The sequence below is a fragment of the Prosopis cineraria genome, unplaced genomic scaffold, assembly GCF_029017545.1.
Source record: "Prosopis cineraria cultivar Desert tree isolate PC_DT_omini unplaced genomic scaffold, ASM2901754v1 PC155, whole genome shotgun sequence".
Taxonomy (NCBI): domain Eukaryota; kingdom Viridiplantae; phylum Streptophyta; class Magnoliopsida; order Fabales; family Fabaceae; genus Prosopis; species Prosopis cineraria.
Window position 1 is genome coordinate 1 of NW_026555482.1, and position 14713 is coordinate 14713.

Genomic DNA, 14713 nt, shown 5'->3' on the forward strand with positions numbered 1-14713 from the left:
TTTAGGATAACTTTCTTGACCATATTTTTGGCCCCTGAGAAATTGCATACTTTTATACAAATTATCATATAAAAAAGACATGTTTCTCTTTACCATGCTAACAATGAGGTTGTTTCCTTTTCAGCTTATTGCTCTTCTTGTTTTACGCCATACCCTTCCCATTATACTCAGTGGAGCTGGGGAATATTCATTGACTCTCTATATGGTAAAGGAAGATGAACATTATATTCATTCATATGATAAAAAGTTGATAAACTTATGATGCAGAAGCATTAATCTAAAGACAATCTTATTTTTATGAATTGCAGTTACTGGTCATTAGAACAATTGCAATACTTCTACCTGTATGTATAATGGTTAAGGCATTTACCATTATCCAACGGCGACGATACCAGGTTTGCTAATCTAATGTTTTTTCCCCTAATTAAGGTGGCAGACGAGCAAGAGAATTAATGCTTGCTTTTGAAATTCTATCACTGCGTACTCAATTTGGATCTTATGTTGTAATAAAAGCAAGGGAGAATCACATCCAAGGTCCTAGCAGAGAACTTATTTGCAAACAAAGACCAATATAGAATGAATTGTTATTAAAATAGGAATATGGACTTGTTTTTTGGTCCAATGGGACTTGTTACTAGTCTTTATTTTGCAAATAAGTTTCTTGTCAGATACTTGGATGTGATTCTTCCTAAAAGACGATTGTATATGCTACACTGCTTACATTAGAATAGGGATACAGAGAAAAGAAAAATGACTGCAACATAGAAGTGGACCCCGGATGTAGTTATATTCTATTTTGTCACTCTCATTTAGAATGTGTGGTTACCTTGTTACTCTCTTTAGTTCCCATCATTGCACCTAATTAATGCTATCAATTGAAAATCAAATGCTCTTTCTATTCGCTTTAATGAAGGTTATTTTTGGAGAAAAGCATTAAATACCACGAAAACTCATGCGAAGTGACTTGTATTTACTATTTACAACCACAAATTCCTTCTAGAAAATGACCTATATTTAGGATCAGAAGGAGAATAATAGACCTGATAATGAGCTTAGTGCATGTTTAGATTCAGGAGAATGGACAGGACAGGAAAGGAAAGTTAGGTTTGATTTAGATTTTAGAAATTTCTCTTGACTTAGCCTAAGTTGAATATTTGTCTCCCTTCTCTTCCATTCTTTTGACTTTTCCGTTCTCCTCCATCCAAACTGACCAAACATAAATTCTTGTAGACTAACAATTGTTGAGTAATTTTATTTATTTTCATTGTAGAATTTAGACTTTTTTGACAACCGATACCTACTAGAACTGGAAAATAAGTTCACAAAAAAGCACAGTACTTAATTTCTGAAGAAAAGGAAGGGCAAAATAAATTAGCTTTTCCTGTACATTGCTTGCTCAAGTCTACTGCAATTCAGATTTTAACTGATTTATCATAGGTTTACTATCTCTTAGGCTGTAAAATTAAACTTTTTTTTTTTTTTCGTATTCCCTTCTTAATAGGATCATTACGCCTCTATTCTGCAACATGAGGAGAGTGAGCTGGAACAGCCTCAGTCTCGTGTCATTCATATCTTGTGATCAGACAAGATTCTGGTAAATTTTCAGAGCTAATACTTGCTGTTACGTCGAAATATTGATCAGATATCATATAGTGCTGAGATGTTAAAAGATTTCTGCTTTCTGATTTTTTATTTTTTATGTTTTTGGTTGAGAATTACGAAGGAAACGTCACTTAATTAGTTTGTCCTTCGTAAGTTATTATCAACCTTGGATGAAGATTTCACTATGATGAGAAGATGCGGATGGTACGGACCAACACGGTGAAGTAGACTCCTCGATCAACGTTTATGTGTTGAGATGAACAAGATGGTCACTTGAAGATTGGTTATTTAAGATTCCATGATTCCGGTGGCGAAGAAGGCACATAAATTGATGCAACTAGAAACAACTGTTGTACATAGATAGTTCTTTGGTGGTGGAAATAGATATAATGGGTGGGGCTGGAACTTGGAAAGATATAACAAAGTAATATGATAATATACTTAATAGTTGTTAAAAATATATAAAATGTCTTATTGCATGCTTATTTTCATTCAATTTTTCTGAGAATTTAGGTCCAAAGTCCGTGGCTCCGTGCAGCAATAATTTATAATTTAGGTGCAGAGTATTATTCTTAATTAGGAGTTTCTTGATTCAGTTGAGTAAAATTTATTTTACATAAATTTAGGGTCCATTTGGTTTGGCAGCTTTTAACATTTGAAAAGTATTTTTTAACTTTTCAAAAGTCAGGTGTTTGGTTTTCAATTTTTTTTGAAAAGTTTATTTAAAAAGTCCTTTTCAAATATTGTTGAATGTGTTTTTAGCCAACTTAAAATAATAAAACTTTTGAAAAGTGTGATGATATTTTAGCATACTATTTCAAGTTTAATCTCTTATTCTTTTATTTTAAAAATAGTTAATTTATTAAAAATATAATTATCATTTCAATAATGATAATTATGTATTAAGTTTTTAGCATTATAAATTGAATAATTAATCATGTTAGTTTTTAGTATTAATGTACAATAAAAATTATAAATTTTTATCACATTTTTTAAAGTTACAAATTTAAAAAGTATAAATAACTAGAGATCAAGTTTTTAGCATTATAGATCAAATTTTATATTATTTAAAATTTTTATCACATTTTTAAATACTTTAAATATATTACATTTGTATAATAAAAATTATAAATTATCATAAATTAATGTCCTTTTTTGTAATTGTATATTTAAAAGCACATTTTACTATCACAATCCAAACAATTTTTAGTGTATGAACTGACTTTTGAAAAAATGTATCTAAACATAAATTTCATTATAACAATTGACTTTTATTAAATTAATTTTTACCAAATAAACTTTTAACAAATTAAAAGTTAAATACACACTTATATCACGTTAGCGTCCTAATAAGTTTGGTTGTTAATATAATATAATAATATCATGCAATTCATCTCACCTAGTAGAATAAGATTTGTTGTTGTTTAGCTTATGTTTATCAAATAAGCCATATCCATGCTTTCAACGTATGTTCCAAAAAAAAAAAAAAATCGTTATTTTACTTTCATAACAAATAAGTCATAGTACTGTTTATCATGCATGAACAACGTAATGTTAAATAGTATGTTACCTCTAGTAAAATCAGAAGAATCAGTTGCAATTGAGTTTGTCTCAATTAAAATGTTTCTCTAACAAAACCAAAAGCATCAGACACTCGGAGGTTTTCAATATTCATTTTATTTCGAAGCAATTTTTCAGAAGAACTGCTAACCGAATCAATTTGAATTCATCTGGACACTATGAAGGCTTTGGGTGACTTAGTATTAATTTCTTTTTTTTTTTCCCAGGTTGAATTAGAAAGGCAGCCTAAAATTAAAAGCAAGACTGATCCTACCTCTCGCTCTAAAAAAATCTTACATGCCATGCCACTAAGACTACAAGATTATTTTTAAGTAATCTTAGTAAGATTGTGTCATGTTAACTAAATGACTGCGATAAGTACAATACTTCTACTTCTTTAAAAATCATCTAAATAGGGAAATTTCATAACATCACAACACAGACGATTTCAGACAAACACGATTAAGCAATACAAAATAGAAATAACAGAAATAACACGCACGACATCCCAGCTCAGCCCAAAATGGGTCACCCAGAATCGAGTACAAAATGCAACAAATCTCAGTCTATAGCAACGCTCAGCAAACATAGGGCCAACTAGACCCTTTATTTGAAACCGAAGACACAAGATACGAAATAGAACAAAAAAAGAAACTTCAACACAACACATTATTCTTCCTCTGATTCTGATTCTGCATTTTGAAGCCATTCAATGAATGGTTGAGCATTCTTCCATATCTTAGCGTCCTTGGAGTCTCCCTTCAGCCCTTTCTGATACCACCGCACTATGTGCTCTTCCTCCAGAACATCAGCATCATAGAGTGCCTTCAGCATCAGCGCAATCTCCTTCAAAGCATTCGAGCCGCTCTTGCAACAGAAGTCCTCCATTGCATGGAGCAAAAGCATCTGCGATCCTTCCTCCCCGGCGACAGCAGCAGCAAGGTAGCTCCTCTTCTTGACAACTTCTTTGGCGTATCCTTTATCAACACCGTCAACAAGGGCCTCAAACAGAGCATTCATTTTTTCCTGAGAGGATGCAGTGAGCCCTGCTAATTGGTGCTGCAGTTCCTCAGCAGATGGACCCTTCTTCAAATAAGATTTGACATCCTCAACCAGAGACCTGTAGGGACTTGAGTTTCCGTTCTCAAGCCCACCATTCACCTCATTAGCTGCTTTTGGCTTCTTCTCTGGCTCGTCTGTCGACAGCATGACCATCTCAGCCGTCACAGCACTTAACTGCTCTTGGATACGCTGGCGAGCAGCCTCCAGTGATGTATCCGTCTGCCATTGGACATCTTCATCATCATCCTCGTCCTCAACAGGAGCTTCTTCCCGAATTTGACTGTGGGTGGGTGATGCACGGTCTTCATCAGAGCCATTGGCTTTCTTTTTGGATTTTGTGGCTCCCTCCTTGGAAGTGGAAGAACCCTTCTTCTTAACCTCCTTTTTCAACTTTTTCAGCTCCTCATCAGCTGCTTCACCTTCTTTCAGTCTCTCCTTCTCAGCCCTCCTCATGGCCTTCTTGTCTTTGGACCCTTTCTTGAACTCAGGAGGATTCTTGAGTATAAAGGTGGTCAGCTTGTCTCTCATATCCACATCTGACACAAAGCCACAGGCCGCACATTTCAGCTGGATCATTTGACTCTTGGTGATCATGATCTCAGTTTCCGGATTTCCACAACCGTAACACTGAACATATTTTTTGATGAAGTTCTCCAGAAGACCGGCAAGCTTTGAAGTTTCATGTGCCCCGTTAACATGAGAAGTCCCCGTTTTCTCATCAAATTTCGATTGGGCTCCAAGCTCACAACCGAAATACTTGGTTGTGTAAGAAGCTGGCCTTGCCAATGCCTTTGCAATATCAACCATATTAACTACATTGGTTTTGATGCCATTACCTCTACCCTCAATTTTGGTGATCATTTTGGGCATCTTATATCTGTAGAAGGCATCATCATTGTTTCCAGCTCCAATGTTTTGTAAAGCCATGATGATAAGTAGTGAAATTCCAAAAGATAATCTAGATATCAAGCACAGCAAATTTTGTAATTTGAAGAACCAGAAGCAGCAGTCTTGGCCTTAAAGGCTGCAAGGACTTGGGAATAAGACCCTCCTGTAACTATAGGAGGCTGCCACCAGCAGCAACCACAGAACTCGGGGGATTCCTGATATGGCTCGAGATGCATGCAGCTGATTTTTCTGGGCAGGGGCCTGTACTTTTTTCTAGACGAAGGAAAATACTGTCCAAGCAACCCAACTGATCCCAAATAGATGATGGCCTGTTCGGACATAAAAAACCCTTCAACGCAACACCTTCACCTCAGAATCTGCTCAACCTGCAGGGATCCTAAATCAATAACAAGAATAGTTGTTACTTGGATAGCATAAGTGGAAGTGGGAGGTTTATTTAAAAGCCAACAACTCTCATGTGAGAATTATCAACAATCCTTACAATGCTAAAAGTTTAATAGACAGGGAAGTCACTGAAAAGAAGGGAGCAGGCAAATTACAAACAAGGACTAGTTGAAAGCACAATTATTCCACCCATCAAGTCCTGGAAAAGGCAAGGTAATGATCTTCCACTAATTTGAAGTATAAACAGTGCTGCATATATTCTAAAGAACTTAAGTATCTATAAATCAAAATTAACTATGACTACGATATGAAATAACATAAAATAGAGAAGTCGAGACTTCCAGCAAGATTTGCAGTAGTTCGTCAAATCATAATTTATAGATCGTAAGCTCCACTCTGTATTACAGCAGAAATCCCTTATATCACAAACACATTAAATCTGATTTCAATTTGTGGCATCGATTGGTTAAAATAAGAAAGCAATGATTCAAATGAAATAGCATCGCATGTGAATGAAAATTATTCCAAAAAATACTACAACAAAAAACTCAGATATTAACTATGTAGAGTAAAATAACAAGCCAAAACCCAAAAGCTGATTTGAAATTCCTAATTCCCAACAAACATTTATTCATCGAACTCAAAACAGAATCGATTTCCCCTGAATCTATAACAGATAGAGGTATATAACGAGAGAGAGAGGAAGAGATTGTCAACGACATATGGATGCATCCATTGAACCAAAAACAAAATCGGTTACATGTATTCCATCAGACGCGTTAAAGATACAACCAAGAACTGGTATTAATTATGATCTGTGATTGCACGACTAGAAGTCACGAACAAATAAACCGTAGGAATAAGCAATATAAACAATCAGATAGCCAAAAATTAAAATATGATAAAAATAATAAATGACCAATAAGAAACTCGTACCTGCAGCCGATCGATACAAGACAAGAATCTAAGCGAAAGAAAGCAGATTAAGGAATAAGGAAACTTTTGGACGGAGGAGGAGGAGATATCTAGGGTTAGGGTTGAGATGAAGGCGTGTATGAAAGGAGATAGAGAAGCAATTGGCGGATTCCTATTGTTATATAGAGTCGCTCGAGAAGGAGAAAGAAACCATGCCCTTCCTAATTAAATAAATAATTTAAATTCCCAATCAAAACAAAAGATAATTGAGTTAATCTTGAAAATTCCAATGTTCATATCACAAGTGAGCTCGCTCAGGAGTCAGATCTTATCTTTTGATTATTAACAAAACATTATCTTGAATGTTTATTTTCCAATCTAATAATAAAATTAACTAATAGATAAAAATAATGACACGTTGTGTAATTCTCAATCAAATACATATTCCCTTTGTTAAAAAATATATAACATTTTTAATTAAATCTTATCCTTCAATAAAATAGTTATATATTTTTAAATTAACTCTATTTTTTTATATTTATCTCTATTAAATACCTTATAACAAATATAAAATTATTATCAATAGGGACACTTTTGAAAAAAATAATAATAATTATATCTCGAAAGACTAAAAATATCCTACATCTTTAAATATCCAACTCCTTAAAAAATAACTTATATTTTTAAATGTTAGAAGTATAATGTTAGTCATAAATTTTGATGAAAAAATATTTACATTATTTATCATCATAAGTTATTGGAAATTTTATTCGCATGTCACTTTAAATTCTTCAAAGGATGTGTAACTCTCACAACTCTTGTAATTTTTTTTATTTTGCTTTGGTATCACTGGTCTTTAATCCCAACTAGTATGGTCTGCAATTTGTTAGCACTATTTTAAGAGGCATACCTTCCATTAAGAATTTAATTATTACTGTATATTCAAAGTTTGAACTTAAAATAATTTAAATTGACTTCCTAACAAGTTAATCCGTGTGCCTAGTTATTTTCTTATAATTTATTTCTCTACCTATATTCATGAAATTTATATTTCCTAGTTATTTTCTTATAATTTATTTCTCTACCTATATTCATGAAATTTATATTTCATTTGTGATGAGCAAGGTAATTAGATAAAAGGCTTTTTCAAATATCTTTATTATTATCTTTACACTGTCGCCAAACTCGAGAATTTTTGAGTCTCTCAATATCTACTAGAGGAACAAGTTTACCAAACTCAAAGTCCCCTCTGATTCTCTCCAAGTTCCCACACTTATTCAACACATCTTCACCCCAAATCATTGGCTAATGGAAAATATAGAGAAGATCAAATGGCCCATAAGAGACTAAGAGCCTGGATGATTATTTTCAACCACATATTTAAATAACTTAATCAAAGTATAAATTAGCTTGCCCATCACACTCATAATATCAATCTTGATATTAGGGTCTTTAATGATCTGACACTCATATTAGGATATTTAATAATCCACCACCTAGGTGTCATAATTTTATAAGCTTGGACATGTTTTAATTGCTTCCTTTTGCATGGTTTAAGCCTTGTATTAAAAAAAAAAAATTCATATCTCCATCATGTTCCACTACCTCATTAAATATCATGAGTTGTGAGGCTGCTCCTATATATGTAGATGCATGTAGAATGCATGCGTGGCACCTTGAAAAGAATGAGATGTACTCTCTTCCATTTCTTCTTTCCCCAAATTCTCTTTTCCTTTTGACAAATCTTTCTTGTTCCTGTCAAACTTCTATTTCGCATCCATATTCCGCACGTTCATACTATTTAGTTGGTTTAATGTAAAGGAGATTTCACATTTTGAAATGATGAATTAGTTGAATTAGCAAATTATTGGAGAAAAAATGATAGATAAGCTACATGACTACACTTTCATACTAGAAATTTTACGTGATTCACAACATAGTATCTATTATCTAACATGACCACTTTAGTGATATTAAATTGAGAACAATCAAACATAACCCACTCAATTTTTCAGATATTTCTTTCAAGCCACTTTTCCAACGGGAACAAGGTACTTAAATCCATTTAACATTTACAAGATGAATTTCTAACAAAATAACACTGAAAATTTGCATTGCTAATTTTAGCCTTAGACGGTTCTCAACCAACGACAGTAACATACTGTATAATCTTAACAAGTTTGTGTAAAATAAAATGAAAAGGTTAAGTACTTCAGGATATTATCACCATCCTTCAAAATAAACTTAAATCAGGATATATCATAACATCACGACACGACGATTAAAGATTAAAACATGAGCAATACAAACTATAAATACTAACATCCATGAGTCTTAACCCCAAGAGTCCTCCAGAATTGAGTATAAAAGGCCACAAATCAAGAGTCCATAGCAAAGCTCAACACAAATAGGGACTAGACCCTTTATTTGCAAATGAAGACACATGCAACGAAATAGAACCATAGAGAAACTTAACACACATTACTCTTCATCCGATTCGGATTCTGCATTTTGAAGCCATTCAATGAATGGTTGAGCATTCTTCCATATCTTAGAGTCCTTGGAGTCTCCCTTCAGCCCTTTCTGATACCACTGCACTATGTGCTCTTCCTCCAGAACATCAGCATCATAGAGTGCCTTCAGCATCAGCGCAATCTCCTTCAAAGCATTCGAGCCGCTCTTGCAACAGAAGTCCTCCATTGCATGGAGCAACAGCATCTGCGATCCTTCCTCCCCGGCAACAGCAGCAGCAAGGTAGCTCCTCTTCTTGACAACTTCTTTGGCGTATCCTTTCTCAACACCGTCAACAAGGGCCTCAAACAGAGCATTCATTTTTTCCTGAGAGGATGCAGTGAGCCCTGCTAATTGGTGCTGCAGTTCCTCGGCAGATGGACCCTTCTTCAAATAAGATTTGACATCCTGAACCAGAGACCTGTAGGGATTTGAGTTTCCGTTCTCAAGCCCACCATTCACCTTGTTAGCTGCTTTTGGCTTCTTCTCTGGCTCGTCTGTCGACAGCATGACCATATCAGCTGTCACAGCACTTAACTGCTCTTGGATACGCTGGCGAGCAGCCTCCAGTGATGTATCCGTCTGCCATTGGACATCTTCATCATCATCCTCGTCCTCAACAGGAGCTTCTTCCCGAATTTGACTGTGGGTGGGTGATGCACGGTCTTCATCAGAGCCATTGGCTTTCTTTTGGATTTTGTGGCTCCCTCCTTGGAAGTGGAAGAACCCTTCTTCTTAACCTCCTTTTTCAACTTTTTCAGCTCCTCATCAGCTGCTTCACCTTCTTTCAGTCTCTCCTTCTCAGCCCTCCTCATGGCCTTTTTGTCTTTGGACCCTTTCTTGAATTCAGGAGGATTCTTGAGTATAAAGGTGGTCAGCTTGTCTCTCATATCCACATCTGACACAAAGCCACAGGCCGCACATTTCAGCTGGATCATTTGACTCTTGGTGATCATGATCTCAGTTTCCGGATTTCCACAACCGTAACACTGAACATATTTTTTGATGAAGTTCTCCAGAAGACCGGCAAGCTTTGAAGTTTCATGTGCCCCGTTAACATGAGAAGTCCCCGTTTTCTCATCAAATTTCGATTGGGCTCCAAGCTCACAACCAAAATACTTGGTTGTGTAAGAAGCTGGCCTTGCCAATGCCTTTGCAATATCAACCATATTAACTACATTGGTTTTGATGCCATTACCTCTACCCTCAATTTTGGTGATCATTTTGGGCATCTTATACCTGTAGAAGGCATCATCACTGTTTCCCGCTCCAATGTTTTGTAAAGCCATGATGATAAGTAGTGAAATTCCAAAAGATAAGCTAGATATCAAGCACAGCAAATTTTGTAATTTGAAGAACCAGAAGCAGCAGTCTTGGCCTTAAAGGCTGCAAGGACTTGGGAATAAGACCCTCCTGTAACTATAGAAGGCTGCCACCAGCAGCAACCACAGAACTCAGGGGATTCCTGATATGGCTCGAGATGCATGCAGCTGATTTTTCTGGGCAGGGGCCTGTACTTTTTTCTAGACGAAGGAAAATACTGTCCAAGTAACCCAACTGATTCCAAATAGGTAATGGCTTGTTCGGACATAAAAAACCTTCAACGCAACACCTTCACCTCGGAATCTGCTCAACTTGCAGGAATCCTAGGTCAACAACAGGAAGATTTATTATTTGCATAACATAAGTTAAAGGTTTATTTAAAAGGCAACAACAATACCAATAATTCTTAAAAGGTTGTTAGTCTAATACAAAGGGCAGTTATTGAAAAGACAACAGGCAAATTACAAACAAGGATTAGCTGAACATAGTCATTCTACCGCCATATCAGCACATCCATAGAAAAGGCAAGAAGATTGTAATCTTCCAATAATGTTAAGCATAACTTGTTCCACATATATTCTAAAGAACAAAGGTATATCTGAACTCAAAATTAACCATGCCTGTGACATAGAATAACAAACAATGTTGAAGTCTAGACGTCCTGTCAGATGCACAGAAATAGTTTGCAAATCAATATATCTAAATCAGAATACCTGGACTACCCTAGGGATTACAGTATATATTTTTGCCCCGAAAACATTCAAGTTTGACTTCAATTTTTAACACGGATTGATTAAAAAAAGAAGCAAAGTTTCAAATGGAAATAACTTAGCATCGCACGCGAACGAAAATTATTCCAACAGAACACGAAAGAAACTCACATATTAACAATGTGCAGTGAAATAACATGCCAATTCCCATAAGCTGATTAAAAGTGCCTAATTCCCATCAAATATATGATCCATTGAATCCGGCAAAAAAAAAAAACGATTTCGCCTACTTTCATGAATCTATTGCAGATATAGGTATATAAACGAAAAACTGAGATAGTTAGAAACATATGATTGCATCCATCGAATAATAATAAAATCGGTTAAAGCTATTCTAACAAACGCGTTAAAGATGCAAACGAGAACTAAAATGGATTATGATCTGTGATTGCTCAAACAGAAGTCGAGAACAATTATACCAACAATAAAATATCAGATAACCAATAATTAAACTCGAACAAAAAAAATTACTGACCGATAAGAAACTCTTACCTGCAGCCGATCGAGACGAGAATCTATGCGGGAGAAAGCAAGCTAAGGAATAAGGAAAGGCTTGGAGAAGGAGATAGATAGGTTTAGGGTTGAGATGAATGCCGGTATGAAGAAAGATAGGGAAGGGCTGAGAGATGTACGTTCCTATATATAGCGGCTCGAGAAGGAGAAACTAGACTCTTCCTTTACGATTTTTTTACCTCGGATAAGTGTCATAATTAATTAAGATCCTGATAAAAATAAAAAATAGCTGTGGTAATTTTGAAAATTATAATGACTTTTTCATGAGTAACGTACCTTAATTCTTGCTATCTTAACTAAATAAATACAAACATATATAAAAGTGCACAACATTTTAAAAGCAATTAAAAACAAATTGAAGCACAAGGACAAAAAGAGCTAAGAAAATAGAAATATACACAAAAGATTAGTGTGATAAGGTGCAAAAATAATTATGTATGTTTTTCTTTTATTTTGGTAACTTAAGAGTGAATCAAATTATCACAAGCAACTTGTTGCATATTGATTACTAATCCATTCACATCAAATCTTACAAAATTTTATAATAGAGGTATCCATCTAAGGTTCCATTTGATTTCTAGAAAGGAATGGGGTGAAATTGATTAATAAAAATAAAAGTAAAACTAAAATAATTAAAGAAAAAAGGCAAGTAGAGTACTCAATTAGGGCCGAGGGCCAAAGCCTAAAATGGCTGGCCCTGTTAAACTCGATCATACTCTAAAATTTTATTTGGGTTAGCCAAGCTTTGACTCTCAAGACTGAAGGGTCGACCCTCAAAACCTCAATCCTATATATATATTTTTTATTTTTCAATTTAAAAATCTAAATAAAATATTTAAAATTTCAAAAAATTTATTACATATACTGAGTCTAAAAAAAATTAAGATAACACACACCTCAACAATTTCAATTTAATCAAAAGTAAGAATATCACAAAATCAACACAATCACTTATCGAAGGGAAGAGGACAATAGGATGAGCAGCACCAACAGAGCTAGAGATGAGTGAGAAAAGAGGAGCATAGAGCATAGGATGAGCAACGATGACAGAGCTAGAAACGATGAGGGACAGAGTGACTGTGACTACAAATCTATGATGGATGAGGGACGGAGTAGACAAGTACCGAGCAAAGATGAGGAATAAAGGAATGATGGAGCATAGAGGAAATGAGGGTTCCCACCCAGGGCCGTTGCAGAGTGCTTCGATGGACGAAGCAAGGTTGCAGACACGAGGAGCGTGAATGAAATCAAACAAGTGAACAAATATGACTATAAAGGAGGCAAGTTAGGTTTTCTTTTAGTGTAAAGTGTTTATTTTTATATTAATTTTTTAAAAAAATGTATAATAAGATTTTAAAGGTTCTACCCTAAATTTTTTTCTAATTTAAAAGGATCGGCTCGATGAGCTCAATTGTAATTGACAGCTCTATAAATAAATACATTTATAAAAGGAAAGAATAATTTAATTCTTGGAGTTGGAAAACATAATTTATGAGATTTTTGGAGGTGTTATAATTCTCCTATTTATAGTATATATTAATGAGTTTTATTATGTTTATCATAAAAAATGAGTGATTTAGTTCATTTTTGTCTTGAATTTTTTTAATACATTCCATTCCATTCATTTTTAGTAACTAAATGGGATCTAAGTTTTTCATTCTTTTCTTTTATTTTTTAATAAAAAAGGTCACAGGGGCAATGGTGCAACAAACAATAAAATTACATTACATGATAAATCATGAGATTCATGTAGTCAATTGGAAATTGATTTGCTTGGCAAGTAAGCTAGTTTGTATGTCGATTTTCTTATTTAAAAACATGGCAGTTTAAAGTGACGGTCCAATTTTTTTTTATGAGAAAATCCCTAATATTGTTGATCATGCTGATGAGAGGAAGATCTTGGAAATGTCTGCCTGCGAACAGAAGTTAGTATTGTGGCCAATGGTCAATTTTTGACCCACCCATTTGCTGAATTCCTCCCAAACATCCAATGAGACCAACAACTAGTAACTGTGAATTGAAATATTTGTGGTGTAGTGATTGGGCCATTGTTTGGCTGAAACTAGTCGGTAATACTTTGATTGGTAATGTATGTTGAGTGCCATCTGTATTCTTCCTCACTCCACGTGTCCTTCTCTTCTCCTTTTTGACCTACGTTGTGTTTGGTTTGCATGAATATATATATATATATATATATATGTAAAGGGAAAAAAAAATTGGAACAATGAGTGGTTTGGCACATTGGAATGGAATTGCCAATACCATTCTGTCGAATGTTTTTCAGCCAAAACTTATTCCACCATGATGAATGGCACTGTACAGAGGGGAATATAATTCAAAAAATCCATCTTACTCTTAACTTATCCATTTTATAAAATTTTCTTCTTTATATGACGGGTTGTTTTAGTGACATCATTATTGCTTCTTCCTACTCCTTTTTTATTTCCATTGTACCACACATTATTTGGAGAAGTATTCATTTTTTTTCATGCATACCAAACAATATTTTTTTCATTTGAATTCTCGTCTGTTTTTCTTTTTAACACATTCAAATTTTCATTTCTATTCTCATTCTTCTTCACATTCTCATTCATTTTTTTAGTGTATAAGTGTGTCTTTATTTTAAATAATTATTTGAGGTATAATTAAACACTAAATATTAACACAATTTTGAGAGAAATTTTGAATATTGGTTCAACATGTTGTGAATAACTAATCTTTTCAATCAATTCGACCTCCGTTGATTCACATTCCCACCTTAATTTCCAAGGTATGCCAAACACTCTTCACTAGATCTGGATGAGTTATTAAACTTTTGCCTGATGGACTTCAATGTTATGGTCTTGCAAGCTTCTCCCTCTACAGATCACTCTATTGTAGTTCATTGGGTTTAGCCCAATATTAGCACTAACAACATCTAAATTGTGAATATTACATTATTACTCCCTTCCTCCCAATTTATAAGATATTTTTAAGTGAGATTCAATGTTTCAAAATATAAAATATTTTAATAAAAATTTTATTTTATTAATGATACTTTTTTAATATTACACTTCTCATTTTATTTTTATATTTAATATTATCTCACAAATAGGATACAAAATAAAGGACAATTTTAAAAATTTATATTTTTGTTTTGAAAAAATAAAATTATAAAATATATT

General features: G+C 34.1%; 1 protein-coding gene, 1 long non-coding RNA gene and 1 pseudogene across 4 annotated transcripts; 1 reads left to right on the plus strand and 2 right to left on the minus strand.

The window, feature by feature from the left end:
- Positions 1–120: 120 nt before the first annotated feature.
- Positions 121–2098, plus strand: LOC129295628 (uncharacterized). Its single transcript, XR_008589600.1, has 4 exons — positions 121–205; positions 309–395; positions 1502–1594; positions 1757–2098. It is a non-coding gene; the product is annotated as an uncharacterized LOC129295628 (long non-coding RNA).
- Positions 2099–3555: 1457 nt separating this feature from the next.
- LOC129295626 (eukaryotic translation initiation factor 5-like) lies at positions 3556–11651 on the minus strand. 3 transcript variants are annotated; one of them, XM_054934164.1, is made up of 2 exons: positions 11529–11651; positions 3556–5509 (listed from the first exon to the last, which is right to left on the minus strand). In XM_054934164.1, the coding sequence occupies exon 2, from the start codon at positions 5149–5151 to the stop codon at positions 3832–3834; it is 1320 nt and encodes a 439-aa protein (XP_054790139.1). In that variant the 5' UTR covers positions 5152–5509; positions 11529–11651; the 3' UTR covers positions 3556–3831. The 3 variants fall into 3 exon arrangements, with proteins under 3 accessions (XP_054790139.1, XP_054790138.1, XP_054790140.1); XM_054934163.1 differs by lacking the exon at positions 11529–11651 and adding an exon at positions 6454–6613; XM_054934165.1 differs by lacking the exon at positions 11529–11651 and adding an exon at positions 6454–6607 and having other exon boundaries at positions 3556–5498.
- LOC129295627 (eukaryotic translation initiation factor 5-like) lies at positions 8665–11668 on the minus strand (annotated as a pseudogene).
- Positions 11669–14713: the final 3045 nt, after the last annotated feature.

Coding starts and splice junctions, on each gene's coding strand:
- LOC129295626 (XM_054934164.1), bottom strand. CDS start 5,151: ATGGCTTTACAAAACATTGGAGCTGGAAACAATGATGATGCCTTCTAC.